The 15,257-nt window shown below is 33.7% G+C and overlaps 2 protein-coding genes across 5 annotated transcripts in view; one reads left to right on the top strand and one right to left on the bottom strand.

Annotated features, from left to right (window-relative positions):
* Nucleotides 1–14,337, top strand: part of LOC100642453 (heparan sulfate 2-O-sulfotransferase pipe) — a 123,957-nt gene extending 109,620 nt beyond the window's left edge. For all 4 annotated transcript variants that reach the window (XM_048407267.1, XM_048407268.1, XM_048407265.1 and 1 more), the window contains 5 exons: nt 6,216–6,422; nt 6,700–6,779; nt 7,229–7,510; nt 8,490–8,644; nt 10,023–14,337. In XM_048407267.1, the coding sequence (XP_048263224.1) occupies nt 6,216–6,422; nt 6,700–6,779; nt 7,229–7,510; nt 8,490–8,644; nt 10,023–10,219 (921 nt within the window). In that variant the 3' untranslated portion in view covers nt 10,220–14,337. The remainder of the gene's footprint in view (nt 1–6,215; nt 6,423–6,699; nt 6,780–7,228; nt 7,511–8,489; nt 8,645–10,022) is intronic.
* LOC100649961 (glycogen-binding subunit 76A) overlaps nt 1–15,257 on the bottom strand; it is a 153,027-nt gene that overhangs the window by 44,207 nt on the left and 93,563 nt on the right. The window contains exon 2 of the transcript XR_007224626.1: nt 6,206–6,426. The gene's annotated coding sequence lies outside the window, so the exon portion shown is untranslated. The remainder of the gene's footprint in view (nt 1–6,205; nt 6,427–15,257) is intronic.

Below are 15,257 nucleotides of genomic sequence, written 5' to 3'. Positions count from 1 at the left end.
AATAAATCATGAAAATTGTCCGAGATAAAATTCTCAGAATGTATAATTACGAATTAGATATTATTATTCGAAATATCTTTCTTCGTCGTTGTCCTCTTTTTGGTTTTATAATCGCGTTATGAAAGAGCGCATAATAAATACAAAATACGAAAAGTGAGAAATGGAACTGGAGACAGACGTAGTTTTATGTGACGGAAGGATAAATCATGAGAATTGTCAGAGACAGGATTTTTATATTGTAAGTGAAAATATTTCTTTAGATATGGAATTATTAATAATTAAAAAGTACTATAATTAGAAATATTATATTGTTCATGATAATTGTATAATACCCAAGTACAAATAATTTTGTGACGAGGCGCATCTTTAGTCTCTTTGGTAAGTCTGTATGCAAAATATACAACATGTGTACGTAGACTTTCGTGACTGATTGTATATGCGTAGATGGAAGATCCGTTTAGAAATGTCTCAATGGTTGTCGCTCGACATACGATTCACGATCGTACGGTTATTTAAAAAAAAAAACACGGAGATTTAACATTGTACAGAATAGACGAAGTAGTCTGTACAAAGTAGACTTACAAGAAGCGAAAAATAACACGCGCGGGCATTAGAGTGGTCAGGATGCGTGAAACCGCGAAATACATTGCTGCTTTTCAGCCTAATCGTTAATCGCTTAAATACGTCGACCGTGAACGATACTCTGAATTCATGGCATAACTGTTGGATATCCAAGTTTATGATGCGACGTTGCTGGATTTCGATGAATTCTTAATTGCAACGTGAACTAAACGTATTAATAGAAAAATTAACCATTCCATGCAATTTAATGTTTCGCGTTACTAATTATAAGATACGTATGATGCAAATTATCGATATGTAGAATGCAAATTAGCAACACGTAGAATGCTAATTACTGATATCTCAAGTAGTTAAATTACGAATTTCCGATTACAAAAGAGGCACGTAATTAAATTATAACAGAACATTTTTCCTTAACTATGGTGTTTTCTCTGCTTCGTCTTCGCGTTCGTATTCGCTCGATTATCCTCTTTTCAAATTTTTCAATACTTACGATACTTCATTTATGAAAAGCATGGAATACACAAGATTCTATTGGGTTGGCAACTAAGTGATTACAAATTTTGTCATTAGATGGTATTGACAAAATCTGCGTTCATTTAGTTGCCAACCCAATAATAGAGTCTTAATGTATCGAATACCAGAACTAAATATTTAGCGAAATCTATCATAACATGATGCTAGTTTAGAGTCAGACAAATTCCAGAAGAACAGCAGCATTAAAATTATTTTAGATTCATATTTTAATCCTTAGTTTTAACATCTTATCTGGAAACTTTCTCCCTGACTATAGTTTCATTAAATCTACGAAAATGATTTCACTGGCTATATTAATCTGCTTGTTTACTAGACAGATATTGTTGTTTGTTTATTAGATATTTTTCGAATTAATTCGAATTTGTATTTCATTCGCCACTGTGTTATTGTAAGATCATGCTCATTGTTTTCTCATCTGGCCTTGGAAGATATAACATGAAGAGGATATTAAGAGAGAAGATAAGGATCGATAAAACTGCAAACTCGGTCTATCGGAATTTCAATCAGATTGCAATATTCATGTAAAACGAAGAAAATATTCATCAAAGCAAAATTCATGTAAGATATAGAGTGTGAAGGAAAAAGCATCGAATGTTTTCGAACGGCAGTTTCTCAATTCTGTTATCCTTATAAATAGCGAATCAAAGAAACGTGAAACTCCCATAATTATTTTATCAAATGGATTGTAAAATATTTATTTCCTAGTGAAAAACTTTAAATTCCACCGACTGTTTCCGCCATGACTATATATCGTACGATTATATAGATCGATTCATCAGAAAGTTGATTATCTTTAAAAAGAAACCTTGCATTAATAATTTTAGAACAAAAGAAAGAGGATCCGCGTTCGTGAAAATTTCACCTTGAATTTTTTAAGCTTTCGTCCTATGCTTTTCCTGCGCTCAAATTTCTATTTTAGTAAATAAAATCTATATTGATAATCTAATTTAACACAAATTTCAACTCGAACCTTCCAATAAATTTTAAATAACGTTCATTCTATACTTTCTACGTATTCGCTTACAGTAACGTAGAAACTTTCCTGGATAAAGATTTTATTTGACTCGATCTTTAAAGAAAAATAGCAATTTGAAAGTTTAAACACATTGATTTAACAAAAATCAATATGCATTCAAACTGTCCTCTCTTTTTACTTTTCACTGTACGTTTGATTTTCCGCTACTATTGTATATCATTTCTTTCTGATAAAACAAAAATAAATAACACCATTACATCAGTGCTTAAACCAAACAAAGGGCCCACATGTTTCTATCAAACAATTACCAAGCGGAAGCTAAAGAAAAGCAAACACACGAGCCCCGATAAAAAGAACTAATAGAATCCAGTCGAAGACCCTAACACCCAGTGTCAAGTGACTAAATACTCATGACTCGACATTATTATAGTAACTCGCTCTTCCGCTCTGCGCTGGAAATAAAAATAAAAGAAGGAAAAAAGAAGACTAGAAAGGACAAGAGAAACATGATTATATTATTATATACAAGGTTGCAATTATTGAAAGAAAGTGATGGAGGTAAATACGAGATTGTCAATGTTGGTCGTTAGAAAGATAATTACGAGACAAATTACGTAATCATCATAAATTATGCAAATATGGTCGATAGTGGGAAGCATAATTCGTAAAGAATTGACGTATGTACGTGTGGGTCCTCGAGTTTCGATTGTGTTTTTAATAACGCATTGTCCTTTGTTCCAACGTTTCGTGAACATTGTTCGTATGTTCGTGTAGTAGAGGCGAAACAATTTCAGCTTCGATATTATATTAATCCTGAAGATCTATCGTGGGTGAAACTTCACCTCGTGCGAATTTTATTTTAATAACGAGACCCTAACTCTCCCGTGACTTCTTTGCTTTTTACTCGATATTGATTAATAATTTAGAATAAAATTTAGCGGAAAACATTTTTAAGAATAATATTCCTTCAACTTTATCGATATCTAAACAGTTTCTGCTTTAGATCTGCTCTGAAGAAGTGGACAATGTTCACGAAAATGAGAAACCCGAGGATCTAAAAATATTTTTTTTTTTATTATTTAATTTGTACTTTACGATTTGTCCAGCTGGACGTTTGGTAAATTTTTCTAACTTAAAATCCAAAAATATGTCGTGTAACAATCATCGTGAAAGTTTACAATGTAAAGTTCAGGAAGACTCGGAGGAGAAAGAACGTCAGGAAGAAAAGGATCAGGGAATCCATAAACGAGAAGGAAGCGTGCAAACGCATGTATCTACTAATAATGTAATAATGTAATGTATTCGTGGTATAATGCCAAGTCACGAGGACAGGAAAAGAAAGAGCCCGATGCTATTACGTGCTCTATACAGCGTGTGACAGGAGTTACGTGTAGGTACATAATCGTTGAGTGGTAGTTTGTTTGCCACTTTCTTGAGATTCGAATGAAAAGAAGGATCAAGTGCCTTGCTGTGTGCAGCCTGGCGCATATATGTGAGCAGCTTATGGAGAAGAGAGAATTCAAGTCGTAAATAATTTTATGAATTGCATCAATTTTCAGAAATTTATGTACGAGTTTAGTTTATACGTTTACGAACTTTATTCATAATAAATGATAAGAAGTAAACAAAATGAAATAAATACAAAATAGACGCAGCGGAAAATATGTGACTGAAATATATTACGATCGTAGAAGTTATACGTTAAATATTTTGTTCGTTAAAAATTTCTATTGAAAACTATAGAATAGAAAAATTTATTCCGCGATAATTGGAACCAATTAATCTGTGATTCGTGTCTTCCTCGCTATTTACACAGAAAATCATACGGCACCGCAGTAGAAACCACGTTAAGTTTCTGATCCTAACGTCGCCTTTCAGTGGATCGACAAAATATTTTAACACGATACAGATGAAAAGACCTAAACCTTCTAAAACCTTCTAAACTAAAAGTAGACAATAAATCTAAGGTATCAATATTTATTCTGTGGCATAGAATATCTCAATATTTCCCATCTTTAAAAAAATGGTCACGTCGAAATATTTCTCTTTTGTTACCTTAATATGTTTGCCATAACAGTACATTACAATTACAGGTCACGTTTAGAGTGACATCACAACATCTAGAGGTGACCATATACTGTCAGGTCGTCCGAAAAGTTTCTTTCGTTTTATAAGAAAACAATGGATGCACTACATATTTCGTTTTATATTATTTTATCGAATTACGTATAATCCATTTCGTTCCATTATGATAAATATCACAACGTTTGATAGATTAGATTTCACGTTTGTATAAGGATGCATCGTTGTAAAAGACGTGTCTGTAAAAGAAAGACACTTTCAGGACAACCTAATGCAAGCAATTACAAGTACAATTAGCAGTGGAAGTTATTAGCATTCGTTTGATTTATTCTATTTGTATGTGATAGCTGAATAAACGTGGAGTTACTGCATCCGTGAGATAAAATAAAATAACCAGCGAGCAAACGAGAAATTGCAGTTATCGTTTGAAGAAAGCATGCTCTTAAAAGGCTCGAGATTTCGAAGCAATAAGCAATCGAAGGCTCGTCGAGTAGTTTCCACAAGGCTGAATTCTACGTTAACGATAAATTTGCGGAAGCGCTGGTTCGATGTTTTTCTGATCGACCTGATCATGTCCAGTGAATGCTCAACCGAACGTAACAAAAGAAAAGGAAAAGGATACGAGAGACAAAGGTTGCAGAAATAGCCATTCTGATAACGAAAAAATGAAACTGAAATGAGGAGAATCTAAATACAAACTCGATATCCTCCGTTAAGGGTCATTATCGTTAGTGTCAAATGAAATTACCTGAAATTGTGATCATTCTGCAAAAACGAAAAAACAGATGTAGAACGTTGGAAATGAAAATCAGTGTTCCTCCGTCTTATTCGAGTGTATTTATAATTTAACGTTTTATAGTAAAAGGAGAAGTAATTAAAAATTGAAGAATCGAGCTTTGCCTTAATTTCCGATTATTTGTCTAATCTTTTTCTGTACTTTTCCTATAGGAAAAATTGCATAAAAGTCTGTGCATAAAATTGCTTGCTTTGTAAAAATTTCAAAGCCACGAAAGCTCTATAAAAGTCGAGATCGAATGCAATCAAAATTACGCATTTTGAAGAAAAGAATTGGAAAGAATCGAGTCATTCGTATAACGCAAGTTGACAATGAAAATTAATAGCAATTTATTCACTTCTTGGCATGCAAACTCTTGAACTATCTTTAATCCTTTTCTCTTGTTATGTACTTTCATTTCTCATCGAGTACCAGATTTTAAACGTGCATTTTCAAGGTTCAGATAAAATTGAGTAGCATCTACGTTCCTCGCGCGCTCAATTATCTAATATCTTTCTTTGATCGTTTGTACTGACTGCTTAAACTACCCAGAAGACGAGGTGAAACAAGGCAGTAATTACTCGTTCCACGTATATCCTAGAATGACTTGCCGATATTACAAATAGTTGTTCAACGAAAGGGAATGGGATGACTCTCCCATTGGATAGAAAATGAAGATTCCAGATGAAAGGGAGAAACCTATGATTAACGTCGTGACAACTACCTTCTGCTTGATACTTGCATGCACCAACAAGATCATAACTGAAATTGACATAAATTGAGAAGAAGCGAAATGTTTTATGTTTTATCCTGTGAATAGAATAAATTAATTTTTATTACAGAAAATGTAATTATGGTTTTGTTCGTTTCTTTTGTTTCTTTTTAATGTAACAAAATTAGATAGGATTAAAATATTCGAATATTATTACCATTGATCATTTTATAATTAATTTGTTTTCTACATTAATTTGTTTGTATTTATGGCTTGTAATTCGTTGTATTGGATAACATAACGTAACAAACAAATATAATTATTGCTTTTTATTATCGCGTTTAACTTAATTACATCTGATAAAAAGCATGACATACTTAGGAGCTTTGTAATTATGATTAACTACGATTTAAATTACTACGTCGAGAAAATTGAAAGTAAAATTTTATTTCTCGCGGAGAAAAAGCGGAAGACAAAATAAATAGCGTAAATAAGGAAATTAGAAAGGGAACAATGGAATGAAAATCTTAAGATACTTTACCTGGTTTCAGTACAAAGAAACTGAAGTGTTGGACATTGACGCACTCAACAACACAAAAAGAGCGGACCGGAGCGTCCTGTTCTTCAATCGTGTACCGAAAGTGGGCTCTCAAACCTTCATGGAACTCTTGAGAAGGCTGTCCATGAGGAATGGCTTTTCCTTCAACAGAGATCGTGTGCAAAGAGTCGAAACAATTCGTCTTGCGCCTATCGAACAGGTACCTAGCAAAATTTATGAAATACTATTATCTTTTTAATACTTATTTCTACATTTATTAATATTTCTTTAAAAAGTAGAGGCGTGTGAACGATGAAAATCCTGAACCTCTACATTTTACAAAAATTAATGATTATATATAAGTATATATATATAAGTATATATAATCTTTAATTTTTGTAAAATGTAAAAGTTCGGGATTTTTACCAAGATCGTGTTAAACGAGAAAATAAAATAAAAATTATACTTTTATACGATTAATTGCCTGTTTGTTTTAGCTACAACTCGCCAGGATGGTCAGCAGCTATTCAGAACCGTCTGTCTATATAAAACACGTGTGTTTCACAAACTTCACGGAGTAAGTATTTTAAGATTAAATAATTTCCAATTACTTCAAGATTCTATCAATTCTTCCTTGTGCTACTCTATACATCCTGAAATAAAAACTATGCAAATTTTACTGGATTTTACAGAATTAAATTATAAAAGAAAATATACGACGCTAGTATAGAATTTTGCTATTTATCGACGTTCTATCGATCAAGATTCTACTATACTTCTATCATCGTTATAAAAATGTATGAAACCGTGAAAGAGCCAAAGAGGAATAAACTAGAATAATCGAATTCCGCTACAAATCCCTTTATCCGCCATTCTTACCGACAACCCGTGATAGATCATGGTACATAAATAAACGTGAAATAAAGATGAAAAACGGATTTCCTGGAAGAGCAAAAGCCAGATAGCCGGAGGTAACGTAAGCTAAATTCCCACGAGATATCTAACGTGGAACGTTTTTCCGTTTAGATTCAACCTGCCACAGCCAATTTACATCAACATAGTCCGGGATCCTGTTGAGAGAGTGATATCCTGGTACTATTACGTGCGAGCACCTTGGTATTACGTCGAGAGAAAGCAAATATTTCCAGACCTACCACTGCCGGATCCAAACTGGCTGAAGAAGGACTTCGAGTCCTGTGTACTTAAGGCGGACCGTGAATGTAGATACCTCGAGGGTGAAATTCACGAGGGAATCGGCGATCATCGCAGGCAAACGCTTTTCTTCTGCGGTCACAGCGAGAAATGCACGTAGGTCCCTTTAAATTGTACCTTGGGATTACCTTTGTGCATATCTTCCTTCTCTATGCGAATAAATAAAAGGAAGGAATTACGTTTAAACGCTTTGCTCGATGGATTTTCCTCTGAAACGAGTAACTTTGAACGTACTCCTTGATTTGTTTGACCGAAGCAAATTGTGGTGTATGAGAGATTCGATTATTAGGTTGGTGCAGATGAGTAAGATTTCTTGAGTTACATATCATGCGTTAAAAATCGCTGGTCGAAGAACCGCAAATTAAGTTATAATATCAGAGTTTACAGAGCTTGTAGAATTTGAAGATTTGACATGTATATAGTATATAGTGTATATTGTAGTGTATAGTGGTCAAAAGTGTACATCTTGAGGATACGAAATTTATTCAAAAATTCGTACATATTAGGTTGTCCGAAAAGTGTCTTTCTTTTACAGACACGTCTTTTACAATGCATTTTTGTACAAACATGAAACCTAATCTGTCGAGCGTTGTGATCTTTATTTTGATAGAACAAAATGGATCGTACGTAATTCGATGAAATAATATAAAATGGAAAATGTTGTGCATCCATTATTTCCTTATAAAACGAAAGAAACTTTTCGGACGATCTAATACATATATGCGAATGTACATTATACAAAGGAGTATATATATTGCATAAATTAAAAATTGATTGAAAGGACAAGTAGAATACAAATTGATAGCTATTAAAATTCCGTGATTGTCAAAGACGACAATACTGTTGCGTATTCGTTTGTTTCTAAGACTGTAACAAAGAAATCAAGCTAAAAATTCCTTCGACAAGTTTTTCAAGAGATTCTTCCGACGAGTTTTTCAAGAGATTCTTCCAACCTAGAATACATTGTGCATTATTCACACCTTGTTCGCGCCATTCGTTCGATTCTATGTTTTTACCTTTTGTCACACCATACTTCAAGCACCTGTCATACTCATCAATTGTCATTTGTTCGAAGCCCGTTCAACACAGTGGGCGCGCTGGAACGAGCGAAGATGGCAGTGGAGAAACACTATGCGGTCGTCGGAGTGCTCGAGGACGTAAATACCACTCTCACGGTATTGGAAAATTATATACCCCGATTTTTCCGAGGCGCCACCGACGTCTACTACGGTAATTCTTTTGTTCTCTTATTTGCATGTAACTGTAAATCCTTCGCCAACCAACGATTACTACGAAACAAATATTTTACACCGGTACAAAGCAATCATACAGGGAAGAATACCTCGTTGTAATTAACTTTTAATTAACAATCGATGGTTGCGATAGAAGAATCTCGTATTGGAAAAATATTTCATTCTGATTATTTTCCAGCTAACAATCGACAGTTATATAGGATTAAGTATAACGTGGAGATGAAAACGTTGTTTTACTTGAATATACATGACATTTTCTGTCAAAAGGTGAGCTTAACTTTGCTGTCGTGTCGAGTCTGTCAAAGACAACCAATCGAGCTCGCACTCCTTTCAGAGAACTCCTTTCCATTTGTGCAAATTTAGTATGTTCGTAGATTCTCAAGTATTCAGATACTGGTCGATTTGTAGTGACAATATGTGAATTTTACCAAAATGTCAATTGTAAAAATTAACAATTAATTAGTCATGAGAAGCAACAGTAGCTGCTCATTATCGATATTTGGCTGGAATGACGCTTTTTAGAAATTTCTCAGGTCGCTGAAACCAAAAATAAGGGCCATTTTTCACGGCAATAAGACGGGAAAAATTTCGGTTGTGAAAAAATCTGTTGATACGCGACGTCCTCGCAGGATTTTTCAATAATTTGCTGCTTTTAAGCTGCTCTATGATTTACTGTGTATGCATTTAAATCGCGAGTATTGGATTAGGTTCGGGTTATTTTTTATATTTTGGCAGCCGTGAGGCGGTAAGCGTTAAAATTAGCATTTAGAACATTGGCATTGGCTCCACCAACTGTCGTCGCTTACATCATTTGTTTTGCCACTTACCGCTCCGCACGATTATGGTCTTACGCGGATTTCTACAGCTTTTGGTGGGTCAAATATTCGTAACAACGAATTTTCAAAACCGTTCGTTTCCGTGAAAATCTATCGACCTAAAATACCCCCAAAAAGACACGTTCAGCTAAAAAAATTTCCCAGTCCGCATACTGTTCTTTAACATTTCTAAGATAGAGATCAGATAAGGAAGTTTCTTCCAAACTCATAAAAAAATCGTCTACGTTAGTTCAGGTACGGATATTTAACAAATTTTGATGAAACTCGGTAGGTCTATCGATGAATTCCTCATTAATTTCGGACGTAACGTGACGCAATTAAAGTTTATTATTTAATGATTTTATAAGAAGATGATGAGTATCGCTTCTGGACATTTATCATTCATTTACATATTTTGCTAATATTCGTGTGCTGTTGTCAACAGAAAATGGTTAAAATTATGCGTGTGTATAATTATGAAAAGTATTGTATGTTCGTATTGCAAGGAAACACGAGGACTGAGAAAATTTTCTCTTTCAGATGAGGTGAACGCGTTCACGAGGATCAATCGAAACTTCTTCAAGCCACCAGTCAGCGAAGAAGTAAAGGACATAGTGCGAAGCAATTTCACCAGGGAAATCGAATTCTATCAGTTCTGCAAGCAACGACTATACAAACAGCTGAGGGCATTGAAGTTGACCAAAACCACGCCTCTGTACGAAAGCAATAGCTTGTAACTATTTGCAATGTGTTTATTCGATCCGTGAAAGTATCGAGTAACTCGTCGAATTTTCTTTTAACTATGTGAGAATTTTCCTTCGAGGAAGTCGATATAGAGCGAAGTATCGAGGACATCGGGAACGTTTGATAATTTGTCGAATTTTCTTTTGATAATGGAGAATAGAATCGAAGAATTCTTACGGACGTCGAAAGTACGTAATTCGTAGAAAAGGTTGGAGAATGTTGAAAATGATAAATAATTTGTGAAAAAGATTGAGAGCGTTAAGAATGATAAACGATTCGCCGACATGGTTTAGGAAGTTAAAAATGATAAATAACTTGTCGAGAAAGATTGAGAACATCGAAAACGAGAAATAATTTGATCGAACTATCGTTTGATAGACATTGATGCAGGAAGAATCTCAAAGATGTTCGAGTTGGCCTCGAAATTTTGGTAATGTTAGCGACAAACGTATGTGGAGTAATAGGCGATAACGATTAGACGCAAATGTAGATGTTTGTCAGGGATGCCACTTGCGCATGGAAGCGACGTTAAAAGAGAAATCGAAGGAAAAAGAGAGATTAGAATCATTGCCTTTAAGAGAGGATCGTGGTAGATTCTCTTGATTTAATATCTTTAAATATATTAATAAATCGATCAGCGTGATGGATCGTAACGAACGATTGTTCCAGTAAGCAATATCTTATGTGATTCACGGCAGTGAGTGCTTTCAATTCAGGACGCTTCGATCGAGTGCCTATTTTTTTATTTTGTGATCGTTTTCCCTGTATAATCGCGTAGCTTAAGATAAACAGCGATATAATCGCTGAACTTAATTATACGAACGAGAGCAAGTACTTACGAGACGAGGCATTAAGAAATATTTATTTAAATATTTAAATATTTAAATAATTGATGGGATGTTATCGGTTATTGCGTAAAGAAAAAGATGCAGCGAGTGTTTCTGAACGCGCGACATCTTGGCGCTATTTAGATCGCTTCTTTCGTTGATAATCCATTGAAGAACGTTGTAAAGACTGATGAGGGAGACAAGGAGAGAGAGAGAAAGAGAGAGATCGCTTTTTATCGAAGGATACTTAATTATTTGCAACGACAGAAGCACACAGGGTAACCATTAGGGTATTGCTTTCCAGACGACATAGCCGTTTTTTAATGTCGACTTAAGCCGTTTTTTAATGTCCACTGTTTTCCTTCCTTTTTTTTCGTAATAAACAGCTGCCATTTTCGAACAACGTGATTTCTTTTCTTTTTTCTCCACCTGAATTCTACTCGACACATTGGTTGCTGCTAAAATATCGTGATCTCTTTTCCAACAAATGTACAGCTTTTTGAAATGAAAAACATCTCTAGTTTAAGCAAGTTTAATATTATTGTTTTGTATGTCTTTCTGACTGTAAATTATTTTGTTAGGGCGCATAAAAATGTAAGAGTAACAGTTACGTTGTTAACGTTACTTAAAGTCTGACAATTAAATTTTAAATAAGAAAATTACAGTTAAGTATTTAGGTAATTAAATTGACGTAATTGCGCCAGTAGCAACGAATGTGTTAAATATGTAAAAACGATTAAAAATTAATTTTAGGTGTCTTTCGTTAGTATGAATACAATGTGGAACATCAGAAGTTTTCCTCTCGTGTAAAGATATTATTACATCATTCTTATCGACAAGAGAAACATAAAACTACTATAAGTATTCTTTTTTCTCAATCTATAACGATATCCATCTATTCTTACTATAGCGAAAGAATGTGATACAAAAGAAATTTCTGTCTGCTTCTATATGAACGTTTACTATAACAATATACGCTCTGCGACAAAACTACAAGGCATTTATGGAGAGAGAAAAAGAGATTTTAATGAATAACATCATATAAATACACAATTTTGTAGAATCACTAAAGTACAACGATTGAACTACTTCAGTAAATAGATATATTGCGATCAAAATATTTCTAATAATTCCAATTTAAATAGAGATTATTTACAATTGCAGATTTCTCAATGAAAAATAGTGCGACGAAACTATAAGACACGGAATACTTCTTTGCCAGATAAATGGAAATTTTTATTTACTTATTAATATCGTGTAGTACCATTTTTGTTTCTCGTAACTTTTCATAATCTTCAGATCCAGCGATCTGGCGAGCCATGATAATACTTCAATATCTTCTGTTTCCAAACTTAACGTACTTTGCTTGAATCGTCATGAGTTGAAAAATAAAATTTTCTACAGCCATTCGACAGACATATTCGATTAACAGTTCTTGGATTGTTTGGATATATATTTTACTGTTCATTTTATTAGAAACAAACATGATATCGCTCTTATCAGCGTAACTTATAGCTGTCTATACTATAATACCTCCTCCATCAATTTGTCTTTGCTGTTCAATAAGATTTTATTTTTTCTCACTCACCAGAATGTTTTTTCAAGTACATACAGTTTCTTATTTCTTTTAGATGGTGGATGCACGCTATTTCTGCCGATGAAAAATTCTTTTTCTTTCTTTCTTTTTACGAGTTACCAATTAGTTTGCATCGACGAGTTATTTTACAATCACAGTGTATCTAATACTAGAAATAACAATCGCCATGAGATAGCACGTTCAACAAGAAATTACATGAAACCAATTACTGCAGCGAAAATCGCACGAATCACTTTTTATTACGTTCTCATCTCGTTAGCAAACAACAACCATCTTAGAATTTTGTCGCGGAGAACACAACATGTTTACGTGCATTGTCTGAATTCTTGGAATTATAGACTTTGGTATTTCTGTATATAGAACTGAACAGTATGCTTCCACACGTATAAAGCAAACAATAACACTACGAACGAAGGAGGAAGAAATCAACGAGTTCTAATAACGAGCCAAGTATAATCTTCCTCGATTCACGTCTATATCATAGTTCTGTCGCGGAGTGTATTAGACTTGTTTATAAAGTTACTTTTACTTCGATGTAATTATAAGCGCAAAAGAATAGAAGACTAACGATCTAATTGGGTTTTCAGCAGTTGCGAAATTATAAAGTTAAAAGAAATATTTCTTAATTATTCTAATTATTTGTTTACCCTTTTCTTTGTTACCTTAGTATTCCCTTTATCTATCATAGCATTCTTATAGCTATCACAGTATCTGTCATAACAGGAACACTGGTCTGACCGTCGTTCCAAGTCATATTTTATTTTTAAAATACGGAGATTATTCATTCATCACATGACTGCTATTGCTTGAAATAAATAGAACATCGTAGTAGAAGTTTGTTACTCACTTAGTATGGATAAGTTGGTAATTAATGGCAGTACTTATGATTAATATAATTCAGATTAAAATAATGGTGATTAAAAAGATTGTGCGAAAGGTGAATGATCGAACAAGTAAGAAACATAGAATAGAATAAACCCACTTTTACTAGTTCCACAAAATCTTCTTCTGGCACGTAGTCTTTGTATCACGCGTTCTTTAAAAATTAGAGAAGATATTGATATCGTCTTCAAAAGCCGAGAATAATATATAATTAATTTAATCGTTTGTCGAACAATATCGTGTGTCCGGCTATAACTTCGCGACAAAACATTTGTGAGTTTTATTTATAAACCAACGGGTCTATAGCAAATAATTGATTGCTTTAAAAAGCGTAACGCAATCGACGATAATTGTGTCAGGCCAGATTACGACTGTAACTAAAATTCACTGGAAAACATATCAAATTCGCCACCAACAACGTTCGTGCCGTGTATTACGAATATAGATTAAGTTTCCAAAAGCTACAACGCTTGTGCAATGCAAAACAATGCAAACTCGATACACGAGCTAAACTTGGCACCGCTGAAAGTACTCTAAAAATACACGTGGAATGTTGGCCTAACCGGAAGGTAGAGTTCAATTATTTTCAACCGCTCGATTATCCTGTAGCTTGCGACGAAAAATTATACTATGATTTGCTGCTTTGTATAGAAACAAAAGAGATGAATAAAATGATCTTTGTCGTTGTTATACATAATCGAGAAGCTCAGTGTACAAGGGACACACGTTGTAATGGAAATACAAAGACGTAACAATTTGCAGATTTTGATGGAAAGTTAAATCGAATAAAAAGTTATTGGATCAATCCTTATTGTTATTTTATATGTTTCTCTCTCATTTACCAAATGAATGCACCACTAACTCGAAATTAAGATTACAAATTTCAAAAAGTAAAATATAATGGTAGTTATTAAATAATATGAATGTTATAATCAAAAGCACTGGATAACAATTGCCATTTATCATTATTTCTTGCCTCGTGAAAATTATCTTTTCTAAAAAATTATTTTTATCCAGCGTTCGATTGATTCTTCGAAACTGGATTGTGTACGTCATTTCCATGGACTATTTTTCCTTTCTTTACGGGCTTAACGTTTTTTGGACGTAGATAAAGTAAAAAATGAAACAATACCGTGCCGCAAAGAAAACAGTGACATCGTGCAATTCGTGGAATCGCAACGTACCTCGTTCTATCTGCAACCCAAGTGATAAACTTAAGGTTTAAAGTAACCCCAGATTGCCAGGTCACACTTACCGATAATAACTCTTCAATTAGCTTTATTTATAAAAATAAGTTTCGTGCTTTTGCGTCACTTTTACTCGACAATTGCTTTAAATATAAAACCTCGCATATAAGGTTCTAATAAAAGAAAATCATGCGTGAGCTGAATCTGACACTTGCCTTTACATTGCTTTTACAATCGATTGAACGATATCCTCCACGCTAAACATATAACCATCTTTCTGAAATATCTCTATATATTACGATTAGTTCGTTCGAAATTTACTGAGTTGAAATATATTCGTTGCTTTTTATTATCACAAATATCGACAGAGAATATTACCATTAGAAATCAGTTTACTATTATTTTAAACAATATCAGGAACAGATTTGTCTTTCTTCTTCGTGATTGAAAATTCTTTAGAATTATTATTCTTTAGAATTCTTTAGAATTATTACCATCAGCCGAAATCCATAGGCAAGGAAATAAAATTTTTAATAAC

The sequence above is a fragment of the Bombus terrestris genome, chromosome 7, assembly GCF_910591885.1.
Source record: "Bombus terrestris chromosome 7, iyBomTerr1.2, whole genome shotgun sequence".
Taxonomy (NCBI): Eukaryota; Metazoa; Arthropoda; class Insecta; order Hymenoptera; family Apidae; genus Bombus; species Bombus terrestris.
The sequence above is the reverse complement of the archived record's forward strand: the minus strand, read 5'-3'. Positions and strand labels throughout refer to the sequence as shown.